A 27,336-nucleotide genomic window follows, 5' to 3' on the forward strand; every position below is an offset into this window, starting at 1 on the left:
ATCTCTAAAATCCCAACAAGAATTTCCAACTATCTATTATACACTGTCATTTGGACATTCCCATTTGTATTCCAGAATCAGCATGCCTAAAATTTAACTCATTTTCTTCCCATCACAACTCAATCCACTTAGAGCTCTCATTGTTAGCAGCACGTCACAGGTTCCACCCACCTGGGGGTTTTTATGTTCCATAGTCTCCTACTAAGTTTCCTTGAAAGAAAAAATAAAACTTCAAGTGCCCCTGATAAAGTAAGTACTTACAATTTTGTTGGTAAGTAGGCTGCAGTGTCATCTTTATTTCTGATAATGTCATTGCATTTATCAAGTGTCTGAAAAACTGTAAAAGTATCTCCAATGCTATAAAGGGCTGCGAGATTTTTAGCTAACAATTTTCGTGTAGGTGGTCCAGGTGAACTACTTATTAATCCAGTTAATTGTTCGACAAGTTTTTTCTGTTTCTCCTTTACATCGGTCTGTTACAAAAACATTTTTAAAAGAACATCATTAAAAAATTTTTTTTGTTACCTTTTAATCAAAATAAAAAATACTTAACGCTTAAGGCACTCTAATAATTAAAAATCTGTATTGTATTAAACATAAACCGTGAGAATTTTCAAGTTAAGGAAAAGTTCAGTAAGAAATGAGCCATTCTTTCCTACATTCAATATTCTCCTTCATTCTCTTCCAAAGCCAAAAGATTAGCTCCAATAAAAGTGAAGACTCTGATTCAAAAAGTTATGAGATCAACTTACTGAGAAATAAACCAGCAGCCAAAGGATGCAAAATATTGGGTGTATGGACAACTGATGTCTTATAACCCAGACAGGTTTCCCATGTAAAAGCAAAGTCAGCAGTTCATAAAGTTACAGGCCAGCAAATGAAACCAAAAGAAACTGAAGAGCCCTAGGCAACAGGAAAAAAAATACCCAGCTCTACCCATAATCAATACCTAGAATTCATTCATTTATTCAAACAATATTTATTATGTACTTAATGTATGCCATGTACTAGGGTGCAACAGTGAACAAAACAGACAAGTCCCTGCCCTCACGAAGTTTACATTCTAGTGGGGAGGGATAGAGTTTACCAAACAAACAAATGAATAGTATGGGTGCTTACTATTTTATGTGGATTAATTAGAAAAGGCCTCTCTCTGAAAAGAAGTGAAGGGGTGAGCCAGGCAGATACCCAGGGGAAGAACATTCCAGGCCGAAGGAACAAGCATAAAGGCCTTGAGGTTGGAGCATTCTTAGCATCCTTGAAGACAGCAAGAAGGCCAGTTTGACTGGAGTGGAGTAAGAGAGAGAAAGTAGTAAGAGATGAAGTCAGAAGGACAGAAGGGGCCAGATCAGGTAGTCTCTTGTACCCCACTATAGAACTCTGTATGTTACTCTCAGTAAAAGAACTTTGTATATTACTCTGAGTAAGAGTTTGAAGTAGAGGAGGGTCGTGATTTAAATGTTTTAACAGGCTCACTCTGACTTCTAAGAATACTCTATAAGGTCCATAAATGGAAAGCATCATGAGCAAATAGGAAGCAGATGCAATAATCTAGATGAGAGATGATAGTGGTAACCATGGAGACAAGTAAACTCTGGATTTATTTGTGGATGAAACCATAGGATTTGCTGGTGAATATGACGTGAAATTTGAGAAAAAGAGGGAAGTCAAAAATGACTCTATGGTTTTCCCCCGAGCAACCAGTAGGATGAAATGGTCATTTCCTGAGATAGAGAACATAGGGGAAAAGACAGGTTTGGGAGGAGAAATCAAGAATTTGGTTTGGGTATGTTAACTCTGGGATGCCACTTAGGTAAGAAAGAAAGAAGTACAGTAAACATTATCCTGGGAATCACTATTTTATAGATGATAGTAAAAATCATACAATTAGATATCACTGAGGGAATATGTACAGATTTTTAAAAAATGCCCTGAACTGAGGAAGACTTAAAAAAGAACAAGTAGTAGTTAGTGAAGTGGGAGAGGAACCAAAACCTAACAGTGTCTTGGGAAGCCACGAAGAGGAAGAAAACTTCACACAAACTGTGCAAAACAATGAAAACAATATTATTTTCTAATTTGGGTGGAGGATGTATAGATATTCATATTATGTTTCATAACTATGTTTTATATACTCTTGTATTTATCAATTTCACAACAAAATTAAAGATGTTTTAAGTGTTTCGAGGTGAAAAGATGGAGATGGATCAAATAAGACAGAATACTGACCACTGATTGCCCAGACCACTGATGGCTGGACAAGAGCTGTTTCAGTGGAGTGGAAGTAAATCCCCGGTTGCAGGGGATTTAAGAGAAAACAGAAACTTCTAGTTAAAGATTACAAGTGAATCCATGCATTAACTGTTTCTTTTTGTTGTTGTTGCTATTATTAGTATACTTTAAGTTCTAGGGTACATGTACATAAAGTGCAGGTTTGTTACATATGCATACATGTGCCATGTTGGTGTGCTGCACCTATTAACTCATTTACATTAGGTCAAGCATTAACTGTTTCTATAGAAACTCCATTAAAACCATACTAAAGGGCAACAAGAGGAACAATAACAACAAAGCACAAATCCAAAGGGTAAAGAAAATAGGAAAAAGAATCAGCACAATATTTGGAAACCAAGTGTTCCCAACAGGGAAAGCTAAGAAATGACCTAACTTACTACACAGGACCCCCTAAGAGATCGTGGTATTTTTAGGCCCTAGGTGCTTTTGGAGGTGGGAGTGAAGTTGTACCTTGAGAGAGAGGGAATGGTTGAGTCTAAGAAGCAGTAAGACTCTTCTTCTCCATTATGGAAGCAGACTGAAACCTTATTCTCTGGGAAGAGTGAAATACCGTTATGTCTAGACTAGGAGCCCCCAGGCACAGTTGCGGTCTGGGAAAACTGCACTGAAAACAGAGATATGCAGTGAAAGTACACATACTGAATGTTAAAGTCTCCACTCTTCTCCCACAATTCCAAGAACATAGCCAGCTAGCCATATACTCTTCAGACCTGAGAGTAGAAAAGTATCTTCTGGGGAATAACCAGCCTACAGAAACCTGAAATACTACAGTCAGGAACCAGACCAGCCTACAGTGAAGTCCAGTTTAAAAGACTGGCCCTGCTGAGAAAGTTTTTACTATTCACTTTTAAATTTGAGCAGGCAGCCAAAGATCATCAGACATTTGAGGGAAGCATCTACGGTTTTTTTTTTTTCAGATGGAGTTTTCACTTTTGTCATCCAGGCTGGAGTGCAATAGTGCGATCTCGGCTCCCGGCAACCTCCACCTTTCAGGTTCAAGTGATTCTCCTGCCTCAGCCTCCCGAGTAGCTGGGATTACAGGCGCCCACCACCATGCCTGGCTAATTTTTGTATTTTTAGTAGAGACGGGGTTTCACCATGTTGGCCAGGCTAGTCTGGAACTCCTGACCTCAGGTGATCCGCCCACCTCGGCTTCCCAAAGTGCTGGGATTACAGGCGTGAGCCACCACGCCGGACCATATCTACTTTTAAAGACAGAATATAAAATACACAGACAATAAAAAATAAGCTGAATCGAGACTATGCAGGAAGAAAACAAAGAAAAAAAAAAGCCTATTATTGACTCCTCAGAGAGATAAGTGAAGATACTGGGATTGTTAGGCTGCATAGAGAGATCACTTGCAATGGGTGATGATAAATTTAAAGTGACACCAATCATGTAGCCATGTTTTTCTCCAGTTACAATGAACTGCTCAGGTAGAGATATAAAGAAGGTAGGCAATGAGCTGGATTTAAACGAGGTTTGAGTTTTGCCACTAAATTCCCATTCGTGCAATATTCTGAAGTTCCATAAGTGACCCACAAACTTTCCAAAACATAATGTATGTTTTCTTAAGAATCATGACCACATAATCTCTTTACATTAATGCAACTGGGAAAAAAGAGCAATACCATACCTTGTTGGCAGCAACCAAGACTTTATCAAGAAATCGCAACCATTCAAAGATAAAAACCGGTCTTTTTGCTTCAGTGATTTGAGCCAAAGCTTCTTCATTTAGCAATAAACTGTGGGCTAACTCCATTACTGAAGTTTTAAATTCACACCTTAAATCTAACAGAGTAAAAAATACTTGTAAGTTTTTTAATGTTGAAAGTCAAGCTTTATGGAATATACCCACTAAGAAAAGTATGACTACTCATTTCTTTTGGGGAAAAACTCAACTTCTTTGAGGCAAAACCTGAAAACATACTTTTAAAGGACAAAAATACAAACAAACAAAAAAAAGCGAAAGAAAACTGCTTGTTATAAGGAAGAATGAATCATGGAGTGAAAGGAAAATTAAAATAAATTATTGCCCCCAAAAAAGGCATTATTCCAGAAGAAATATGTCCAGCAACACATATATCATTTACCCGTTCTATAAATGAGAAAACTGAAGCACTAAGATCAAACACCCCAGCCGGGCTTGACAACCATTCTCCTCTTTTTCTCGTCCACTGCTTGGTATATCGCACCTTTACCCTCCCGCGCTGCACCTGGTCAGGGGGCTGAGGTCAAAACACCCAGCACAGACATCCCGAACTGCAGGTCTCCAAGACTCTTCCAAAGGGGATGGGTGGGGCAGCCAGGTCCCGGCGGCCAAAGCCTCAGTGACAACACCGGGCGGTCAGGAATGCACCCGAGAAGCCTCGCGCGCTCGGGGTCTCGCTTCACCCGGCTACTCCAAAAACCGAAAGCGGCGGACCCGGGGTAAACGCAAGAGGCCGCCGCAAGCCTCCGTGGGGTTCCGCAGGCTGTCAATAGCACAAGGCGGCGGCTCAGAACTGCGCAGGGAGCCAGAAAAGGGAAAATGTTCAGTACGAACTCAAATTTCCTCCCCACCCGTCTAAAAATGTACGTGGGACAGGAGTCCGTGCCTGTCAACGTGCATGCTTCGGCGACCTCACCTCCTAGTCTAGAAAGGCAGATCAGCTGAGCTCCGGGTGCAGAGGCAGCCACCAAGCGACCCGGATGCCCCACCTCCCGCACTCATGCCTACAGGAAGCAAGGGAACAGCGCTTGCGCGGAGGGCTGGTCTTGCGCAAGCGCAGTCACCATGTCCTCCTATAACCCACCGCAAGTTTCCAATGGAGTCTGCGCTCGGAAACTGCTGTAAGCCGAGGCCCGGAAGTCCGATGCTTGTTGGTAGGCGCATGCGCAGCGACCGCTACCGCGGAACTGAACCGGGGCGAGTAGAGAGCTATCAGATAAAAGAGCTGTCAGGTAAGGGTCTGGGGAGCGCCGGTAGAATGATAAAAGGCAGCGTGCGCTGGCCGTGACTACCATATCATACCGTCAGCCACCTTTCCATCCGTGGGTGGTTGCGTCTGTGGGGCGCTTGCAGCCAGGAGGAACGCGGGAGGGTAGGGATCAGCGGTTCCTGAGCGTAGTGTTGAGAGTGGGACATTTCTTGTTACATTTATACTGTAGGTCCATCTCTCCACTTTTATATGTAATAGTACTCTCAATATGTTTCCTGACTACCCCCGCTAAAAAAGACAAAAACAAACCTACTCCTACAGTTTTCCCACTCTCAAAAAATGTTAACTCCTTCCACGTATTCAGGCCAAAAACTTAGCGTTATCTTGACATCGTTCTTTACATACTACCTACAACATCAGCAAATCCTGTAAGCTCTACCTTCAGGTATACCCCAAATGCGACCACTTCCATTGCTATCACTCTGGTCCAAGCCTCCATCATCTCTGCCAGGGTATCGCCTTGTGACGTTTATGCGTATGTTCGATGGAAATGGATAATGCTGAAGTATATTTTACCACTAGAAAGAGAGCTTTAAAAGCAACCTGTAACCCCATTCAGATGTGCCTGGCACTTTAAATAGGTCTCTTAAAAACAATGTAATCCTATTTGCAAGGCACTGTGACCTGGATTCTTTGTGATTTTGAAATAGTCATTTAGCCATACTGAACCTTAATTTCTCCAATAGGAAAAACAATTCCTACCTTGTAGAGTTGGTGGTGGTGGTGAAGTGTGATAAAAATGTGTGATATACTGGGTAAATGTTAAACCATTACGTGTAAAAATGCTGTTATTACAAATGAAGAATCGAGGTTTAGAGGGAGTGGGTGAATTATCATAAATGCTGTACATAATAGTGCACATTTTTAACTGATAATAAAAATAGGTAAACTAAACTGTAATGTTTAAAGATGCACACATGGATGACAAAACTACCAAGAAAATGAAGGAAATGATTGCCATAAAAACCAGAATAGTGACTATTCTTAGAACCAAAAGAGAGGTGCAACTGGGTAGGGGACGAGGGCTCCCAGGTGCCTGATAAGGTTCTACCTCCTGATAACTTTTGCTGCATAACAAATTATCCCCAAATGTAACAGCTTAAGATAACTGTAATCATTTGTTATCTCAGAGTTTCTATGGGTCAGGAATTTGTTAGCAGCTTGGCTTAGTTTATTAGCATGGACTTTCTTAAGAAGTTGCAGTGAAGATGCCAGCCCAGGCTGAGTCATTTGAAGGCCTCCCTGACTGGAGCAAGAGGATCCATTTCCCAGGTAGCTCGCTCCTGTGGCTCATGAGTTTGTGCTGACTTTTAATAGGAGGACTTGATTCCAATTGTGTGACCTTCTCCATAGAGCTTCTTGAGTATCCTTATTATGTGACAGCTGACTTCCTTCAAGTGAGTCATCCAACTTCAAAGTTAGAATGACCTAAGAGCTGCAGTTATGACCAATAAATCAACTCCATCATTTCCACAAAATCCTGTTGGTTACACAGATTAATCCTGTTCACTGTGGAAGGAGACTACACTAAGGATGTAGAAAACCAAGCAGCAAGAATGATTGGGAGCCATGTTGGAGGGTACAACATGGTTACAAGAATGTTTGACTCACAAAAATGTATTAAGCTGTGTGTTTGTTTTATGTGTTTTCTGTACTTATTTAAAAAGTGTTTAAAAATGACATGTTGACATAGGAAAAAGTTATAAAATCACAAATATTAAAGACCCTTTTTGTCCTCATTGTTGCTAAACAATTATTAAGCATTTATGTTTGGGATGCAGTGGTAGGTAGGGATGATATAGGGGACTTATTTTTGTGTTTAACACAAGATATACATTATCTAGTTGAGAAGATATACATTAAAAATATAAAAAATCAGGCCAGGCATGGTGGCTCATGCCTGTAATCCCAGCACTTTGGGAGACCAAGTGAGGCAGGTGTATTACTTGAGGCCAGGAGTTTGAGACCAGCCCGTCCAACATGGCGAAACCCTGTCTCTACTAAAAACACAAAAATTAGCTGGGTGTGGTGGTGGATGCCTGTAATCCCAGCTACTTGGGAGGCTGAGGCACGAGAATTGCTTGAACTCAGCAGGTGGAGGTTGCAGTGAGCTGAGATCACACCACTGCACTCCAGCCTGGGTGACAGAGTGAGACTCTGTCTCAAAAAACAAAAAAGAAAACCATTAAAAATTAGTATAATAATCCTTTTTTCATCCAGTGTAATTTTCTAGACACTTGGCTGCAGTTGACAGAACCTCTACTTCAGCAAGCTTAGGTAATGCAGAAATGTATTAGTCTATGTAATGGGGTAGAATGCTAAGTCGCAGCATCAAAGAATCCATGGCCTTGAAAACTAGGCTCATTTTCTCTATCTGGCTTCATTCTTCAGACAAGATCCCTTCATGTGGCCAAGAAGATGGCCATCCACAGCCCAGCTTCACATTCTCCCAGTTCAGAAACACCCATAAAAGACTTTCTTTCCCCGACAACCCGTATATTCATATAATGTAAGGAAAGAGATGGTTATTTCCCTGCCTGGGTCATCTCGTCCCCTGTTGCTGGACATAGGGTACCATAATTCACCATCTTTGTGCCCAAGGAAATATGGGATACTGACAGTGCCACCTTCTACTAGAACCACATGAAGGGCAGAGGGTTGGGTTCCCAAAGGAAAAGATAGTAGGCAGGAAAAAACAGTATATATGCACCACAACAAGTGACTACACTTTTGTCTTAAAAGCAACTGAACTAGCAAGGTTGACATTGCCTGTGAACCTGTTAGAAATGCAGAACCTCAGGTTCCAGGCCCAGAATCAGATTCTGCGTTTTAAGAAGATCTCAGTGCAATTTGTATACACAATAAAGTTTGAGTAGTACTTTTGTAGATAATTACTTTAACCCATTAAGAGCCAGTAATTACATGATTTCAACTATTTTGGATAGAAACTGTCCCTCAGAAATATTTCCATATAAGTGAGTTGTTAACTATACCGAGTTCCAAATGAGCAGCTTGGACATAAAGTGCTATAGAGAAAGGCCTGGAATGGTCAGGACAGGTTTCTGAAGGGAGGGTAGCCTTGGCCTACAGGGAAGAAATGTCTATGCTGTGTTCAGAGGGCAGTGAGAAGCCATGGGGCTTGAATAATGAATCCTTAGGGACAGTTGTGTCAGATTATGAAGGACATCTCATGCTTTGCAAAAGTGACTGGTCCCCCACTGCCTACAGAGTCAGGTTTAATGAAGGATTTGAAACAGGCTAGTAACCTGACCTGACTTGTATTTAAAAACAAACAAGCAAATAAACAAAAAACCTCTGGATGGGGTGCAGAGGATGGATTGGAAGAGGAGACCAACTAAGAAGCTGGTTAAGAAGCTGTTGTAATAGTTCAGGTGAGGAAAAAAAAAAAAAAGTGCCTGAACTAAAGCAGTGGTCGCAACTGTAGAAAAAACATCTGTGAGGAGTTTTATGGAGGAAGACTTGACAGAGCTTCATAAGAGGTCAGGAAGAAGGAGATAATGATGACATTAATATGGAAATACAGGGATGTAGAAGGCTGGGGAGAGGGGAAAGAAATGAGTTGTTTAGATTGTTGAGTTTGAAACGTCCACAGATAAAGATGTCCAAAGGGCACCTGAATATATAGTAGAGCTCTAGAGACAGCTCATGGCTGCAGATACAGAAAGGTTTTTCCATTCTGATAAACTAAAAAAAAAGTAATTATTACTTTATTTGTAGATACTATAGCCATATGAAGTTGAACATGGCAGAAGAAGAGGACTATATGTCTGATTCCTTCATTAATGTCCAGTAAGTAAATGTGCATACCCAGTGCAATGATATGTATAAGATGTGTAGATTAAGCAATGACATTTTATTTTATTTTATTTTATTTTATTTTATTTTATTTTATTTTATTTTATTTTATTGAGACAGGGTCTCACTCTGTAAGCCAGGCTGGAGTGCAGTGGCACAGTCATAGCTCACTGCAGCCTCAAACTCTCCAGGCTCAGGAGATTCTCCTACCTCGGCCTCCCAAGTAGTTGGGACTGGCAGGCCTGCACCATCGTGCCCAGCTAAGTCTTCTTTTTTATTATTTGCAGAGACAAGGTCTCACTATGTTGCCAAGGCTGGTCTCCAACTCCTGAGGTCAGACTTTGGCTTCCCAGAGTGCTAGGATTACAGGCATGAGCCACCGTGCCCGGCCTGACATTGAGTTTAAATGTGCGGTTGGAAAGTCAGTCTTCTTGCTTTATGGAAATACCTCCTATGCCTCCATACAAAGATACTAGAAGCCACTTCCTCCTTTTAATGCTAACCATTTTACTTTTGCCCATGATCCTTTTTATTGCCTTCTTCCAAGGAAATTTACTTCTTTTCCTTTATTTCATCATATTGTCTCTTCTAGTAGTTGGGACAACTTTGTTCTTTATTATATACAACTTTGTTCTTCATTATTGCCAACATCCTAGAAACATAGTAAGTCTAAACTTACTATATCTGATTTCTTCAACTTTGTGCTTTCCTTATTTACCTACGATCTGGCACCAGCCTTCACCATTTCTACTAAAACAGCCATTCTTAGAGGTCACTGATTATGCTCTAATGTCATAATAACAAAGATGATCAGAGAGGTAGTGCCGAAATATTAACTGTTGTCGGGTGAGTAAGTGACAGAGTTATGAGAAAACTTGGCCAGGCGTGGTGGCTCATGCCTGTAATCCCAGCACTTTGGGAGGCCGAGGCAGACGGATCATCTGGGGTCAGGAGTTTGAGACCAGCCTGGCCAACATGGCGAAACCCCCTCTCTACTAAAAATGCAAAAAATAGCCGGGCATGGTGGCGGACGCCTGTAATCTCAGTTACTCAGGAGGCTGAGGCAGGAGAATCAGTTGAACCCAGGAGGTGGGGTTTGCAGTGAGCTAAGATCATGCCATTGCACTCCAGCCTGGGCGACAAGAGCGAAACTCCGTCTCAAAAAATTAAAAGAAAAGAAAACTTTATGGACTCATCTAAAAAAACTTTTCCCTTATTCAGAGAAGATATCAGACCAGGATTGCCAATGCTAAGGCAAATCCGAGAAGCCCGTCGAAAAGAAGAAAAGCAACAGGAAGCCAATTTGAAAAACAGGCAGAAGAGTTTAAAAGAAGAAGAACAAGAAAGACGTGACATTGGGTTGAAGAACGCACTAGGCTGTGAAAACAAAGGGTTTGCCTTGCTGCAAAAGATGGGCTATAAAAGTGGTCAGGCACTTGGCAAGAGTGGTAAGTCACAAGTGGAAATAGACAGGTATTCCTTAACACCTAATTGTGACTTATGGATGAGGACCAAAGCTGATGCTTTAATCTTTATCTACGTAGAAATTAAGACAACTTAGGCTTTTTAGTCTATTATGTATTAACAAGCCTTATGGAGAACTTTCATCATCCCGCATCCATTTTAGATACCACATGTGCCATCGAGAGCTGCTTATCAGCCCAGCTTAGCCTTGAAGGCACTAACAACTGAGATGGATGTGGCTTACAACAGAAGCAACAAAGAATGGTGATAAATGATGGGTTGAGAAGTGCAATGGCTAAAGACATTGAAACAACACTGAGGATGATGGCAAGACTTTGCCCTGCTTGCTCTGTACCTGTGGCAGCCATCTGAGTGACAGTCCAGTTGGAGAGGCTCAATTCTCACCTCTCTTTTTAGGAAGTGAAACTGCTTATTAAGATAGAGAGGCTATATATTTATAGTAACCTCTGTAAACAGTTTTTCTTTCCTTTATCGTATTGCTTTGCTTTCACTTAAGGCTCTCACCCTCTTGCAGCAATAGTATCAGTGTCGTTCCTTCTTAAAACTCCACCTTCAGGTGGCATAGGAGGCTGTGAATCAGCCGTTTTGATGAGTAGGTATTTGAAGACAAGGGAAGTAATTGATTATATATAGAATACTGATGTTCAGATTTCAGTTTTGAATATCATTGAAACAGGAGGGCATATGCATAGAGCATTGTAAAGTTGCATACTTATACTGTCCTGTAGTTTGAGGAAGATTTTCTAAAGTAGTTTGTATTTCATTCTCTTTCAGGGGGTGGTATTGTTGAACCGATTCCTCTCAATATCAAAACAGGTAGGTAATTATTTTGGAGCATATTTGCCAGTAATAATAACTTACCCTTAGATCTACCACATATATTTGCTCAATAAATACTTTTTTTAAATGATGGTACTGTTACAGTTCAGTAAAATTTTGTTAAATTTCTAAACATCTTCAACCAGAAAAGAAAGAAATTTTAGTGAATATAAAATAAAATTTAAACTACACAAATGTGGGAAGAACAAATCATTATAACCGTTGAATGTGCAATACTGTTTTTGTCCATTGAAATGTCTTAAAACTGTTTGGCTCTGGGAGGCCGATGCAGAAGGATTGCTTAAAGCCAAGAGTTGGCTGGGCGCAGTGGCTCATGCCTGTAATCCCAGCACTTTGGGTGGCCGAGGTGGGCAGATCACCTGAGGTCAGGAGTTCAAGACCAGCCTGGCCAACATGGAGAAACCCCATCTCTACTAAAAATACGAAATTAGCTGGGCATGGTGGCGCATGCCTGTAATCCTAGCTATTCAGGAGGCTGAGGCAGGAGAATCACTTGAACCCAGGAGGCAGAGATTGCGGTGAACCGAGATTGCGCCATTGCACTCCAGCCTGGGCAACAAGAGTGAAATTCCATCTCAAAAAAAAAAAAAAAAAAAAAGTAGCTAGGAGTTTGAGACCAGCCTGGGCAACATAGCAAGACCTCGTCTCTGCCAAAAATTTAAAAAATTACCCGGGTATAGTGGCACACACCTGTAGTCCTAGCTACTCAGGAGGCTGAGGCGGGATGATTCCTGGAGTCCACAAGTTCAAGGTTACAGTGAACCATGATTGCGCCACTACATACCAGCCTGTCTCTATAAAAATAAAATAGAATAACAGTGTTCTGAGACAGATTTACCTACCAAATGTTTTGCTTAATACATTGGATGAATTCAAGAGAAAAAGATATATTTTATTCATCATACTTAAATAAAACTATAACAGTTAATACTGTTTTTCCTGATTCGAAAAATTGTTTATAGTATTACTATCTTATGAGATTAATAATCTTTGTAAAAATCAGATTATGTTTTGGGCTTAAAAACCTTAGTGTTTTCTACTATTAGTGTATTCAAATGATTTGTGAGTGATAGTACTCAAGTGAGAATTGCATTTAATCTGTACATACATTATCTTGTTTTGAAGCACAAAGTCAGTATGTTTATCATCAGAATTTTCGGTTTGAATAGGGAAAAGTGGCATTGGTCATGAGGCATCATTAAAACGGAAAGCAGAGGAAAAATTGGAAAGCTACAGAAAAAAGATTCACATGAGAAACCAAGCTGAAGAAAAAGCTGCAGAACAGTTTCGGTAAAGCTATTTTTGAGCTGGGTTTGGTTTTATTTCCTCTTTATTGTGGTATGTTCTCTGGTACTTGGGCATATAAAATGGTTAAAGAGAATGTAGACCTTCAGGGTACAATTTTTCCTTTCAATTAGAATGCGACTTAAAAATAAGCAAGATGAAATGAAGCTAGAGGGAGATCTCAGAAGAAGCCAGCGAGCCTGTCAACAATTGGATGCCCAGAAAGTAAGCCTTTTACCAGCTTTCAGTTTAGTAAAGTGTTTTGGTACCCACTGTAATTTCATATATATGTGTGTGTATATATATGTGTGTGTGTGTGTATATATATATATATATTTTTTTTTTTTTTTTTTTTTGAGACAGAGTCTCGCTCTGTCACCCGGGCTGGAGTGCAGTGGCCGGATCTCAGCTCACTGCAAGCTCCGCCTCCCGAGTTTACGCCATTCTCCTGCCCCAGCCTCCCGAGTAGCTGGGACTACAGGCGCCCGCCACCTCGCCTGGCTAGTTTTTTGTATTTTTTAGTAGAGACGGGGTTTCACCATGTTAGCCAGGATGGTCTCGATCTCCTGACCTTGTGATCCGCCCATCTTGGCCTCCCAAAGTGCTGGGATTACAGGCTTGAGCCACTGTGCCCGGCCTGTATATATATATTTTTAAAAAACTAAGAACTCCAAGCCTGGTTTATCTACTCATTAAAGCTTTCATGTAATGTGCACTTCTGATCTGTGATAATTTATATAAAAATGCCTTATTTACTATAGTAACCTGAGTTGTCTGGGTTACTATAAAACCCAGGGTTTTACAGTAACTATAGTTTTATAGTAACGATAGTAAAACAAAAAGGGTTAAATGAAATTTTACATTTAATTGTTCTCTGCTTATTTGAATGTCAATTACGACTATTATGTGCAGAAATTCTGTTCTTTATAATATTTGATTAACAAGAATAGCCTATTTTCAGTTCCTATTCAGTATCTAATCTGTGTCTAACTATTAAAATCAGGGTGGGCCAGAAGTGATGGCTCAATCCTGTAATCCTAGCACTTTGGGAGGCAAAGGTAGGATGATTATTTCAGCCCAGGAGTTCGAGACCAGCCTGGATAACATTTCAAGACTCCATCTCTACAAAACGTTTTAAAATTAGCTGCATGTGGTGGTACACACCTGTAGTCCCATCTACTCAGGAAGCTGAAGTGGGAGAATCACTTGAGCCCAGAAGGTTGAGGTTGCATTGAGCTATGTTCGTGCCACTGCACTCCAGCCTGGGTGACAGAGTGAAACCCTGTCTCAAAAATAAAATAAAATCAAGGTGGAATGCTATCTAGTTCAAATTTGAATGGTTTTTTAAAAATTCTGTCTCTGGCTGGGCGTGGTGGCTCATGTCTGTAATCTCAGCACTTTGAGAGGACGAGGTCATAGGATTGCTTGAGTCCAGGAGTTTGTGACCAGCCTGGACAACATAGCAAGTCCCCATCTCTACAAAAAAGAAAAAAAATAATAATAAATTCTATCTTTGCTTTTATCTTAGTGGTTCAAGTACTATAAAAATAAAATGACTTCATTTGAGGGCTGGGCGCGGTGGCTCAAGCCTGTAATCCCAGCACTTTGGAAGGCCGAGATGGGCGGGTCACAAGGTCAGGAGATCGAGACCATTCTGGCTAACACGGTGAAACCCCGTCTCTACTAAAAAATACAAAAAACTAGCCGGGCGAGGTGGTGGGCACCTGTAGTCCCAGCTACTCGGGAGGCTGAGGCAGGAGAACGGCATAAACCCGGGACACGGAGCTTGCAGTGAGCCGAGATCCGGCCACTGCACTCCAGCCTGGGCGACAGAGCGAGACTCCATCTCAATAAATAAATAAATAAATAAATAAATAATTAAAATGACTTCATTTGAAGTCTCAAAAAGGTTTGTAAAATTTCCATTATGTATTGATTACTGGAATCAATCTCTCACTTTCCTGTTCTTACATACTACTTTACTTTGAATGTATTTCATGGCACTTATGATTTTGTAGCATATATGTATTATTTTGTACCCATAGCCTATCTTTCTGCTAGACTGTCAGGAAGAACTTAGAGACAACTGGACAATTCTAAAGAATTGGACTTGGCATCCCCATAGTTCATGATATAATGTTTTTACTTATTTTTTTTTTTTTGAGATGGAGTCTCATGCTCTTGCCAGGCTAGAGTACAGTGGCGTGATTTTGGCCCACTGCAACCTCCACCTCCCGAGTTCAAGCGATTCTCCTGCCTCAGCCTCCTGAGTAGCTGGGATGACAGGGCACACACCACCATGCACAGCTAATTTTTGTATTTTTAGTAGAGACGGGGTTTCACCATGTTGGCCAGGATGATCTTGATCTGTTGATCTCGTGATCCATCCACCTCTGCCTCCCAAAGTGCTGGGATTACAGGCATGAGCCACTGCACCCAGCCAGTGGTTTTACTCTTTTTTTGTTGTTGTTGTTTTTGTTGGAGACGTAGTCTCGCTCTGTCACCCAGGCTGGAGTGCAGTGGCGCTATCTCAGCTCACTGCAAGCTCTGCCTCCTGGGTTCACACCATTCTCCTGCCTCAGCCTCCCGAGTAGCTGGGACTACAGGCGCCCGCCACCATGCCCGGCTAATTTTTTTGTATTTTTAGTAGAGACGTATTAGCCAGGCTGGTCTCAATCTTCTGACCTTGTGATCCACCCGCCTTGGCCTCCCAAAGTGCTGGGATTACAAGTGTGAGCCACCACGCCTGGCCCAGTGTTTTTACTCTTAAAGCCACACTTGGTGAATACGTATTGAAAGAATGAATTCACGTTGACATGAACATATTTGTCATGCTCTTATGTTTAGTATGTGTAATTGAGAATACTTCTGTATTTTCAGAATATTCAGGTTCCCAGGGAAGCATGGTACTGGTTGAGGCTTGAAGAGGAGACTGAAGAAGATGAAGAAGAAAAAGAACAGGATGAAGATGAATATAAGAGTGAAGATTTAAGTGTATGCTTTGGCACCATTTCCTTCATAGGGTGTCTCAGCCTTGGCAACATTAACACTTTGAGTTGTGGTAATCCACTGTTGTGGGGAGCTGTCCTGTTTACTGCAAGATGTTTAGCAGCATCTCTGGCCTCTGCTCACCAGATACCAGTTACACTTTTGCTTATGACAACCAAAACCCTCTCCAAACATTACTAAATGTCCCCGAGGGGAAAAATAACCCCTGGTTGAGAGGTACTGCATTGCAGGATTATTTTATTAACCCCAAATGAAAACTTAAATATAATTTTTCCCTTTAGCTTCCATTTGTCCTCTCATCTCAGCTTCAGTTTGGATGATGAATTAGCAACAAATGTAAATTATTTTAATTTATACCTTATTTCCTGCAAAACTTCTACAAGTGATTCTAATGTGTACTTTTTTCTCCTACTTATAAACAACAAAAAAACACAATCAAAAGGAAATGGAGGCCGGGCGCGGTGGCTCACGCCTGTAATCCAAACACTTTGGGAGACCGAGACTGGTGGATCAGTTGAGGTCAGGAGTTCAAGACTAGCCTGGCCAACGTGGTGGTGTATTTTAGTCTCTACTAAAAATACAAAAATTAGCCAGGTGTGGGGCACCCAATAATCCCAGCTACTTGGGAGGCTGAGGCAGGAGGATCACTTGAGCGCGGGAGGCAGAGGTTGCAGTGAGCCGAGATGACGCCACTGCACTCCAGCCTAGGTGGTAGAGCGAGACCCTGTCTCCAAAAAAAAAAAAAAAAAAAAAAAACGGAAATGGAGATTATTCAAGAAAGGAAAATACACCCCTATGGTTACTTGAGTGTAATAATTTTGTAGAAAACATTCACAATTTGAAAAATCTATATTCCACTTAATTGGGAGACCACTGATGGCAATTGAGACCACTTTTATGGCAAAAGGAGGCAATATTCACCTTCACCTTATCTGGGGGAGGTAGATGCCTTGAAAGTAGAAAAAGCCTTTAAAGGATGCTGATTATAATAAGGCCACCCAAAAACTATTTTCTCAATGTTAACAAGCAGTCTCTATTGTGTCTGGCAGACTTGTGAAAATCTCAGGGTGGCTAATGAACTGGAACACATTCAAATATATCAGTTCTGCTCTTGACATTTCTGATAACTATTCCAGAGTATAGCAGAATATTTACAGCCTTGAGCTAATTCAGCATGATCTAAGAGCCAGAAAACCAAGGTTCTGTTCAATGTAAAGTATTAATGTGCTTGTATCCTAAATCTAGGTACTGGAAAAATTACAAATATTGACTAGTTATTTAAGAGAAGAACATCTGTATTGTATTTGGTGTGGAACAGCCTATGAAGGTAAGAAAATGCTTTATATTTTTTAAAAATAGATGAATACTCTCCAATTTTTAGTTAAAGTCATTCCCCCACTGACAATGGAAATTTCTTATTCCATTCAAATGGCAATGTGGGACCAATGTCTTAAATAGTGGATATAGAAATAATTGAGGCTTTATGAAAATTGCATTTAACTTTTAAACCGAATGTGTGGAAGGGAATTTTTCAGTGTTTTGTTTCAAAAGAAATAATTTTAGAATAACCTGAGGATGATGAATGTTTTGTGCTTTATTTTTAAAGATTCTTTCTTTGGCTACAGATATTTGAAAGAATTTATATTAAATTTTTAAGAGCTAATGTTTATATGGTTAGATAGAATATTACCCCTAAACCATAGAAATCAGATGTGTTGAAATCCATTCCTTTTTTTTTTTTTTTTTCCATTGTAAGGATAGAAATGGTTTACACTTACTAGGTGTCTTACAGAGCCAAGTGTTTCTCCTTCTAACACCTTTTCCCCAGCTACCTTTGCTAACTTGTATTTAAGAACTTTGTACTTGAGAGTGAAGCATTTTTGGTTATTGTTGTTTTTATCTTTTCTGGTTTGTTTAGCAGAATATGTAGAAAACATCAGATCAAAAAATGCATGTTATGTTGAAATAATATTCTAGAATAGTTTACTAGAGAAGTTGTATTGATCTTTCATTTCCCCCACATAACTTACAGATAAAGAAGACCTATCTTCAAATTGTCCAGGACCAACTTCTGCAGATCATGACTAAGATTAACCCCAATAAAGTAGAAGCTCGAAAAGTGTTAGTCCATCCTAGGGATGGACAATTCAGCAGCTAGAAATCCAAAATTTTTTTATGCCAGTAAAGAAAGAGGGACTTTATATCATGTTTTGTTCTTTTTGTACTTTAGAATATGAGTGTTCACTGACTTGAAAAAAATAGTGCAATGGCATTTCAGAACACAAGTATCATAGAGACGGACAGTTACAATTTATTGCTGTATTGTGATACATGAGGGGTTTAAGGACACCAACAGGTAACTATCTTATTCCCTTCTTCACTTTGGAGCAAATTGAGAGATAAGAAATGGGAGTCAGAGGAAGAGAAAAATATCCACTTTATCAGTGAATAAACTGAAATAGAGAAGAAGGTTAACTTTTTCTCCAATTGAACACTCTAATATTTCTCCCTGATTGGAGAGAACAGCAGATCTCTGTCTTGTTGGGGCAGAGCCCATCTTTGCATTCTGAGACCAGTTAGCTTTCAAGGTCAGGGAAACCACCAGGAACTGGACCACACATACTTAGTTCCTTCTTGTATCCCCTGTGGGATGAGACAGTTCTCTGTTGGGAAGGAATGAATGAGGGTTCAGAGAGCTTTTTCCTACACTTCTTGCTTTGAAAGAGCAAGGAGAATTTCCCTTCCCTCCATCGAAGCATGAAGAGGAGGGGAAAAGTATTCCCCTCAATAAGGCTGATGTCAGAGGCAATGTTCCACCAGTACTACTAAATTCTAATCCATTTTACAAACAAAATGACTGTGATAATTTCTGGTAAAATCATGAGTTTTCATGACAATGTCTGTATCCATTATATGTGATCTGTTGGAAGTTTTGGCTAGAGAAACTTACGAATTGTGAGGAAACTCAAATATCGTGTGATCCCAGTACTTACTGAATTTGGAAACCCCTTGATAGCATTCCCAGCAAGTGATAGTTCAACCTTTGCCTTTATTCTTCTAGCCACAGAGAGCTCACTGCTTTAAAACCATTCCATTACTGGGTAGCTCTAAATTGTTTTCATTGTTTTCTCTTAAACTGAAATCTGCTTCCCTATAATTTTACTGAATACAGCTGACATACCATGTGGCATACTATGAAAGAGCTCCATCCAGGGTGAGGCATCAAAATCATGAACCTTTTTAAAAGTTCATATGCTCAGGTGTCTCTCCTAGTGATTGATTTTGATTCATCTAGTCTAAGGTGGTTCTGGATGTCTGTATTTATTTTGAAGTCCCAAGAATGAGTCATAAGCACCTGAGGATAAGAACTAGCGCTGAGGTTAAGTATGGAGCACCACCATTCTTTGGATAGAGTTGTGATCACCTGTGTGATTTTATAGCTCACCTTTTAGTTGGATTGAGCAAGAGAACAACCCCTTTTATTAGAAACAGCATACATAAGAAGATCGCAAAAACTAACCTACACTTGCTAGGGTAAGATAATCAGTAGTACAACTTGTATTAATCTCCTAGTATAACTTGTATTAATCTCTGACTTAATATTACCTAATTCACTTTTCAAGCTTAACTTGGGGAGCTTTACAAAATAATAATAAAAGGGTCCCATCCCAAGAGATTCTGATGCCATTAGTCACTGTGACTTGGGCATCACTGCCCTTGATTCTAAAATGCAGCCTAGCTTGAGCCACTAATCTAGTTAACTTCTGGGCCTCAGTCTCCAGAAAACTAATTATTTTTATGAATGTAAATATATATATATATAAAATATTTTAAGTTTATATGGTTGGATGCTATTGTTTAATATTTACTTTTTTGTTTTAAAAAAATTATAAAATTGGCTAGCGCAGTGGCTCACTCCTGTAATCCCAGCACTTTAGGAGGCCAAGGCAGGCAGCTCACTTGAAGCCAAGAGTTCGAGACCAACCTGGCCAACATGGTGAAACCCCTCTCTACTAAAAATACAAAAATTAGCTGGGCGTGGTGGCGCACGCCTGTAATCCCAGCTACTCAGAAGGCTGAGGCATGAGAATTGCCTGAACCTGGGAGGCAGAGGTTGCAGTGAGCTGAGATCATGCTACTGTACTCCAGCCTGGGTGACAGAGCAAGACCCTGTCTCAAAAAAAAAAAAAAAAAAAAAAAAAAAATATATATATATATATATATAATTTTATTAGTAGCTATTAATAAAACAGAGGAGTACATTTTACCCTTGCAATTACAGTCAATACTTTGGTGTCATTTCAGCCAACATACCAACATTCAGTCAAATCCCAAAGCCAAATGGATAATTTCAGATGGAATGGAGTTAGACAGGAACTGGCTTCCCTTTCTCCTCTACTGACTATGAGGACAACCCACACCTGCTCAGTGGCCTAAAATATTTTAAATATGTTCATGACAATTATGCTGCGAATGCCAGAATAACACTGATGGAACCCATGACTTCACCAGGATTGTGGTCTACATTTACAGGCCTAGGACTAGAACTAGACCAGCTTACAGAGTGGGAGATATCCCTCCATTCTTGTCCATCGAAGGATAAAAATACAGGCATTCAGCCAGGTGTGGTGGTGCATGCCTTTGGTCCCAGCTACTCGGGGGCCTGAGGTGGGGAATCCTTTGAGCCCAGGAGTTTGAAACCAGCTTGGGCAACACAGTGAGAGACCTCCATCTTAAGAAGAAAAAAAAAAATCAGGTTTTCAATATGAGTAAAAACTTATTTTTAGGCCTTTTATGACTTTATAAATAGGCAATAATGAACACCGAGGGAAGCAAAACATTGAAAAGAATTTAAAAATTTGTTGTAGAACATTCATATGAAATTTGAAACTGCAAAACAATGTAAAATTTAATGTCATGTTGTCATTTACTTTTGTGTATATTGTGCTATGTTTATTTTCAAAGTCCTATCTAGAAATTCTAAAATGTCTTATTTTCTTAATTAAAAATCCAGAATACTGTAGTTTCTGAAATTCAAAATAAATAACATACCAAATTGGTTTTTCTAACAAACATTTATTTCAAGTGTTATTTGTTAAACATTTAATTGTTGAAATTTGAAAATGCACATTATTATTTATTAGACACAGTTTACAGGCTCAAGCATTCTAAATTCTTTGAGTTCCTGCTTTCTTCACAGTAGTGCACTCACTGCTTTGTGGTATACAAGAGTGACAGCTTGTCCCCATTCTTACAGTATAATGAAATTAGCAGTATAATGAAGAAAAGTGCTATATATGAATCACTGAGCTCTAAGACAAACTGGTAAGAACAATTAGGTACTAAATGGGAGTACTAGGGAGAAGATTCATTTTGAGTGGGAGATGTTCGAACACTTTGGAAATAACACTGAATTTGGGTTCTAAAAAGATGGATATAATTTTGATATGCAAAGTTATGAGGAAAGAGTTACCGTATGATCCAGCCATTCTCCTAGGAATATACATCCAAGAGAAATGAAAACATGTCCACGTAAGATTTGTACACAAAAGTTCATAGTACCATTATTCATAGTAGCCAAAAAGTAGAATCAACACAAATGTCCATCAGCTGATGAATGGATACATAAAATGTGACATATCCATATGATAGAATATTATTTGGCAATAAAAAGGAATGAGATGCTGATTCATGCCACAGCTGGGATGCACCTTGAAAACATTATACTCAGTGAAAAAGACCACATGTATGATTCTATTTATATGAAATGTCTAGCATGGGCAAATCTATAGAGATGGAGAGTACATTAGTGGTTACCTAGAGTTGTGAGAAAATGGAGTGAATACTAATGGGTATAGGGTTTCTTTTGGGGGTGAGAAAAGTGATGGTTGCACAACTCTGAATATAGTAAACACTACTGAATTGTATACTGTATACATGAATTGTATGGCATATGAATTATATCCCAATAAAGCTGTTATTTTTTAAAAAATGAAGAGAATTTCAGATAGAAACCACAGAAGAGAGCCACTGAGTGCAAAAGCCTGTTGAGGTAAAACTGCAGACCTGCGTGGGAGGAGCTTACTCAGGAAACACTGAATATGGGAAGAATCATGGAAGCCTCCAGAGGAGCATGGCCTTGCCCAGTGAACTGCAGCCCAGTGAATCTCATTTTAGATTTCTGGCCTCCAGAACAGAAAGAGAATAAATGTGTGTTGTTTTAAGCCACCAAGTTTGTGGTAATTTGTTAGTTATAGCAGCCATAAGAAATTAATACATGTCCAAATCAAATTAACCCCATAAGAGCCATACATATTTGAGAAGCATTTTATTTGCCTCAGTTTTGCCTATTACACAGTTTCTAGTTATTTAGAATTTAAGCCAATAATGTCACCATACATCTATCAACTGTGATCCCTTCATCTATGACTATTTTTAAGAAATGTAAGATTTGGATATGTCATAATCACAGATCAAGAACTGCAGACATTGAGGCCTGGATGGCCATTTAGAGAGAAACAGTTAACATGTAAGTGGAGACCTTTCCTATCTTGCATTTTCTACAGTCTCCTCCTATCTTCCGTGCAATGTTCTGGCAGCACCTCAAGCTCACCATCACCAAATGGGATTCAACGTCTTCCCTCCCAAACGTGCTCTACCTCACCATGTTGATAGATATACAGTGGCCCCACTACTCGCTTAAGTTCTAAATTACTGAAAATCATGCAACAGGTAAAAGTGTGAGACAAATAAATTACCCCTCAAATACATGTGGCTCTTGGTGTGGGGAAAAGAAAGATCAGACTATTAGTGCGTCTATATAGAAAAAGGTAGACATAACAGACTCCATTTTGTTCTGTATTTGAGATGCTGTTAATCTGTGACCCTACCCCCAACCTTGTCCTTGCAAGAGACATGTGCTGTGGTGACTCAAGGTTTAAAGGATTTTGGGCTGTGCAGGGTGTGCTTTGTTAAACAAGTGCCTGAAGGCAGTATGCTTGTGAAAAGTCATCACCATTCTCTTAATCTCAAGTACCCAGGGACACGTACAACGCCAAAGGTTGCAGGGACCTCTGCCTAGGAAAGCTAGGTATTGTCCAAGGTTTCTCCCATGTGATAGTCTGAAATATGGCCTCGTGGGAAGGGAAAGACCTGATCGTCCCCCAGCCTGACACTCGTGAAGGGTCTGTGCTGAGGAGGACTAGTGTAAGAGGAAGGCCTCTTGGCAGCTGAGATAGAGAAAAATATCTGTCTCCTGACCATCCCTGGGCAATGGAACATCTTGGTGTAAAACCCAATTGTATGTTCTGTTTACTGAGAAAGGAGAAAACCGCCTTAGGGTTGAAGGTGGGACTTGCTAGTGCAATGCTGCTCTTTATGCACTAAAAAGGTTTATGGAGATGTTTACATGTGCATATCAAGGCACAGCACTTTTCCTTAAACTTGTATCACAGAGATCTTTATTCATATGTCTTACTGTTGACCTTCTCCCTATGATGATCCTATTATCCTGCCACTTCCCTTTTCTAAGATGGTAAAGATAATGATCAGTAAATACTGAGGGAACTCAAAGACCGGTGCCAGCGTGGGTCCTCTGCATGCTAAGTGCCGGTCCCCTGGGCCCACTTTTTCTTTCTCTATACTTTGTCTCTGTGTCTCATTTCTTTTTTTTTTTTTTTTTTTTTTGGAGACGGAGTCTGGCTCTGTCGCCAGGGCTGGAGTGCAGTGGCCGGATCTCAGCTCACTGCAAGCTCCGCCTCCCGGGTTCCCGCCATTCTCCTGCCTCAGCCTCCCGAGTAGCTGGGACTACAGGCGCCCGCCACCGCGCCCGGCTAGATTTTTGTATTTTTTCAGTAGAGACGGGGTTTCACCGTGTTAGCCAGGATGGTCTCGATCTCCTGACCTCATGATCCGCCCGTCTCGGCCTCCCAAAGTGCTGGGATTACAGGCTTGAGCCACCGCGCCCGGCCGTGTCTCATTTCTTAAGTCTCTTGTTCCACCTAACAAGAAATGCCCACAGGTGTGGAGGGGCAGGCCACCCCTTCACTTGGGGTTCATTTGACTGAGACCTGTATTTACTTTAATGGCATCAGAATCCTACTACTCACCTTCTAACAAACTTGGAGGTAATCTTTGATGCTTACCTTTCCTTAATCCCCACATCCAATTAGTTGCCAACTCCTCTTGGTTCTGTCCTCTTATTGTTCAGGCCCTCTTAGTCTTTCCACTTTCTGACCTTTCAAATGTAGTTTCTTCCTGCTCCATTCTAAACATGCTGGTTTCAAAGTATTGGTTGGGCCATACCTTGATTTAAAGAAATACTCATTTGTCAACTTTGGAGGTTGCTAGGGCACTAACTCACTCTAAAAATTGTAAATATTTATCCCATCTTTCCCATTCAGATTTAGAGAAAGTTTCTTAAAGAAGAATCATAGCTGATAAATGCAAGAGGTTTGACAGAACCAGAAAATCACTATTTTACAACCCCTGAAATGAAATAATGGATCCAGGCAACAATCATCAATAGCTGCTAAAACCATCAGGTTAAAGATTGATGAGAAACTTTGTAGTAGGTGGTACCACCAGAACCCATTGATCAATATTAAAATCACTGAAAGTGGAACAATCAGACATCACGTTCCTCCTGAAATGATGCAAGAGGAAGTATATAGCATCACCTATGGAGTATTCTTGGGAGAAAATAAATGAACCAGGATCAAATCCAGCTTCTAGGTCTAACTGGACACTATGGGGATACCATCAGTCAAATCTTGAATGGAGGAAATTCCACAGGACAAATAAAAGCCAGGAAGAACTAAAACGCAGGGGTAAATGTTACAGAGTAAAGGAGACATATCAACCAAATGCAATGTTGGATCTATATTTCAACAACAAAGAAAATTGTATTTTTGAGATAGAAACAATATAGACCATTATATGATAATTAAAGAAATCTTGTGAATTTTTTGAGTGTGACAATGATGCTGTGGTTTTGTTAAAAAGACTTTATCTGCTAGAGATACATTTTAAAGTACTTACAAGTGCAATGATGTAACACCTGAGCTTTACTTTAAAATATTCCAGTAGGGCCGGACACTGTAATCCCAGCAGCTTGGAAGACCAAGGCAGGAGCATCACTCAAGACCAAGAGTTTGAGACCAGCCTGGGAAACATGGCAAGACCCTATCTCTACAAAAAATTAAAAAATTAGTTGGGTGTGTGGTGTATGCATGTAGTCCCAGCTACTTAAGCAGCTGAAGCAGGAGGATCACTTGAGTCTAGGAGTTCGAGGTTACAAGGAGCTGTGACCATGCCACTGTATTCTAGCCTGGGTGACAGAGTGAGATCCTGTTTCTTTTTTTAAAAAATTACAATTAAATACTTCACCAAAAGAAACAAACAAAAAGGGGTTAGATGTATTAAGAAAGGTAAAGTATTGACATTTGTTGAAGTTGGGTGATGGGTAGAGTTTCATTATTCTATTTTTGTATATGTTTGAACATAAAAAAATTAAATAAGTATGAATAATATTGAAATTATTCAATATTCCGTAATGAAAAGTTAACATGCCAAGAATCTCAAATTATGGTGAACACTCAGTGGGCAATGGATGTTGTGAGTTATGTCTCTAGTTAGTTAACAGATAGTAAGAGACCTGGAAAAGCTTGTATGTAGTCTTTTAAATATTTCTTCTCAGATACATACATGCATATATATGTATTATATAAAATATATATTCACACACACATATATGCACACACACAGGATGGCTTCATGGACATGCAACCTGTGCAGTTACACAAGACTGTGCTTAGAAGCATCCCACACCTAATTTTTGAATGAGGGCCCTACAGTTTCATTTTGCCCTTAGTCCCACAAATTATGTAGCTGGCCATACACACACATGCACACATACCACATATCCACACATATATATGCATATATTGTGTACACATGTACAGTGAATATATTTAACATAAGTGTTAAGTATGCATGTGAATTTTATATATGTATTTATGTTAAACATGTACATATTTAAATAATATGTGGTTTAGTGACAAACATTCCCTAAAAGGTATGTTTCTAATAAGGCAATTACATTAAAATGGCTCTCAAAATTTCTGTGTGTGTGTGTGTGTGTGTGTGTGTGTGTGTGCGCGCATTTTAATTAGCAAATAAGGTCCCAGGCTCTTGCCCCTGTCCTCCTCTGAGTAAGAGGATACTTTTTACTTTAATTTTGAGGCCAAGAAAATATATACTCACAGATAAATAGAAGTTGCTAAGAAATGCTATATTCATTTCATAGGAGTAGGAATACATATATCTTTTTTTTTTTTTTTTTTTTTTTTTTTTTTTTTTTTTTTTGAGGCTGAGTTTCACTCTTGTCACCCAGGTTGGAGTGCAATGGCGCGATCTCAGCTCATTGCAACCTCCACTTCCTGGGTTCAAGCGATTCTCCTGCCACAGCCTCCCGAGTAGCTGGGATTATAGGCACCCGCCACTACACCCAGCTAATTTTGGTATTTTTAGTAGAGAGGGGGTTTCACCATGTTGGCCAGGTTGGTCTCAAACTCCTGACCTCAGGTGATCCACCCGTCTCGGCCTCCCAGAGTGCTGGGATTACAGGCATGAGCCACCATGCCCAGACAGAGTAGGAATACTAAAATGAGGTCCGGTAAAGATAAGGCTACATTCTCACTAACTGGCCACATCATTTAGTGTTTCTTTTGAATATAGCCTCATTAAAACCAGATTTTTTTTTTTTTAAAAGATTTCTCTCTACGCAGAACATTTTCAAATCTACAGAAAAGTTCAAAGAATAATACAAAAACACCTGTGTACTGTCATCTAGATTTACCAATTGTTCAATAGCTAATATTTTGCCACATGTGTGTCCTCTTTCTCTCTCCATGTTGATCTTAGCTGAACATTGAAAGTTGCAGACATCATGACACACTTGGCCTCTAAATATTTGTGCATGCATTGCCTAAAAATAAACAGTTTTGGAAAGGCGCGGTGGTGACTCATGCCTGTAATTCCAGCACTTTGGGAGGCTAAGGCAAGTGAATCACCTGAGGTCAGGAGTTCAAAACCAGCTGGGTCAACATGGTGAGATTCCATCTCTACTAAAAATAGAAAAAAATTAACCTGAAGTGGTGGCAGGTGCCTATAATCCCAGCAACTCAGGAAGCAGAGGCAGGAGAATCACTTGAACCTGGGAGGCAGAGGTTGTAGTGAGCCGAGATTGCGCCATTGCACTCTAGCCTGGGCGACAGAGTGAGACTCTGTCTCAAAACAAACAAACAAAACAAAACATTTTCTGCATATACTATTATCACACCTAAGAAAACAGTTATTTGGCATTGTTAACTAATACACAGCCTATATTCAAATGTTCTCAAATGTCCCAAAGATGTCTTTATAGCCTGTTTGCTGGGTTGTTGTTTTCTTTGTATTTTTAAAAATTATTATTTAGATAGGATCTCATTCTGTCACCCAGGCTGCAATGCAGTGGCATGATCATGGCTCACTGCAGCCTTGACCTCCTAGGCTCAAGTGATCCACCCACCTCACCCTCCCAAGTAACTGGGACCACAGATGCATGCTACCATGCCCAGCTAATTT

General features: G+C 40.0%; 2 protein-coding genes across 11 annotated transcripts in view; one reads left to right on the forward strand and one right to left on the reverse strand.

Annotated features, from left to right (window-relative positions):
* The window catches only part of HEATR5B (HEAT repeat containing 5B), a 109,602-nt gene extending 104,585 nt beyond the window's left edge, over positions 1 to 5,017 (reverse strand). For 4 of the 7 annotated variants that reach the window (XR_749080.2, XM_030921441.1, XM_030921440.1 and 1 more), the window contains exons 1-3: positions 4,924 to 5,017; positions 3,933 to 4,087; positions 262 to 473 (exon numbers count right to left, since the gene is read on the reverse strand). Coding sequence is in view for 6 of the 7 variants with exons in the window: in XM_030921441.1 (XP_030777301.1) it covers positions 262 to 473; positions 3,933 to 4,058 (338 nt within the window). In the remaining variant the exon portion in view is untranslated. The other 3 variants (XM_030921439.1, XM_030921438.1, XM_030921437.1) reach the window with 3 other exon arrangements.
* A 129-nt stretch (positions 5,018 to 5,146) lies between these two features.
* GPATCH11 (G-patch domain containing 11) lies at positions 5,147 to 26,207 on the forward strand. Of its 4 annotated transcripts, none has more exons than XM_010373146.2 (9): positions 5,147 to 5,239; positions 9,016 to 9,087; positions 10,315 to 10,541; positions 11,353 to 11,394; positions 12,588 to 12,708; positions 12,837 to 12,927; positions 15,583 to 15,696; positions 16,957 to 17,038; positions 24,114 to 26,207. In XM_010373146.2, exons 2-9 carry the CDS (start codon positions 9,029 to 9,031, stop codon positions 24,131 to 24,133), a joined length of 756 nt encoding a protein of 251 aa, XP_010371448.1. In that variant the 5' UTR covers positions 5,147 to 5,239; positions 9,016 to 9,028; the 3' UTR covers positions 24,134 to 26,207. The 4 variants fall into 4 exon arrangements, with proteins under 4 accessions (XP_010371448.1, XP_010371453.1, XP_010371444.1 ...); XM_010373151.2 differs by lacking the exon at positions 24,114 to 26,207 and adding an exon at positions 21,709 to 22,676; XM_010373142.2 differs by lacking the exon at positions 24,114 to 26,207 and adding an exon at positions 17,744 to 20,802.
* The last annotated feature ends 1,129 nt before the right edge of the window (positions 26,208 to 27,336 follow it).

The sequence above is a fragment of the Rhinopithecus roxellana genome, chromosome 17, assembly GCF_007565055.1.
Source record: "Rhinopithecus roxellana isolate Shanxi Qingling chromosome 17, ASM756505v1, whole genome shotgun sequence".
NCBI classification, from domain to species: Eukaryota; Metazoa; Chordata; class Mammalia; order Primates; family Cercopithecidae; genus Rhinopithecus; species Rhinopithecus roxellana.

Coding starts and splice junctions, on each gene's coding strand:
- GPATCH11 (XM_030921339.1), top strand. CDS start 9,029: ATGAAGTTGAACATGGCAGAAGAAGAGGACTATATGTCTGATTCCTTC. Junction 9,088..10,314: donor GATTCCTTCATTAATGTCCA/GTAAGTAAATGT, acceptor TCCCTTATTCAG/AGAAGATATCAGACCAGGAT. Junction 10,542..11,352: donor TCAGGCACTTGGCAAGAGTG/GTAAGTCACAAG, acceptor ATTCTCTTTCAG/GGGGTGGTATTGTTGAACCG.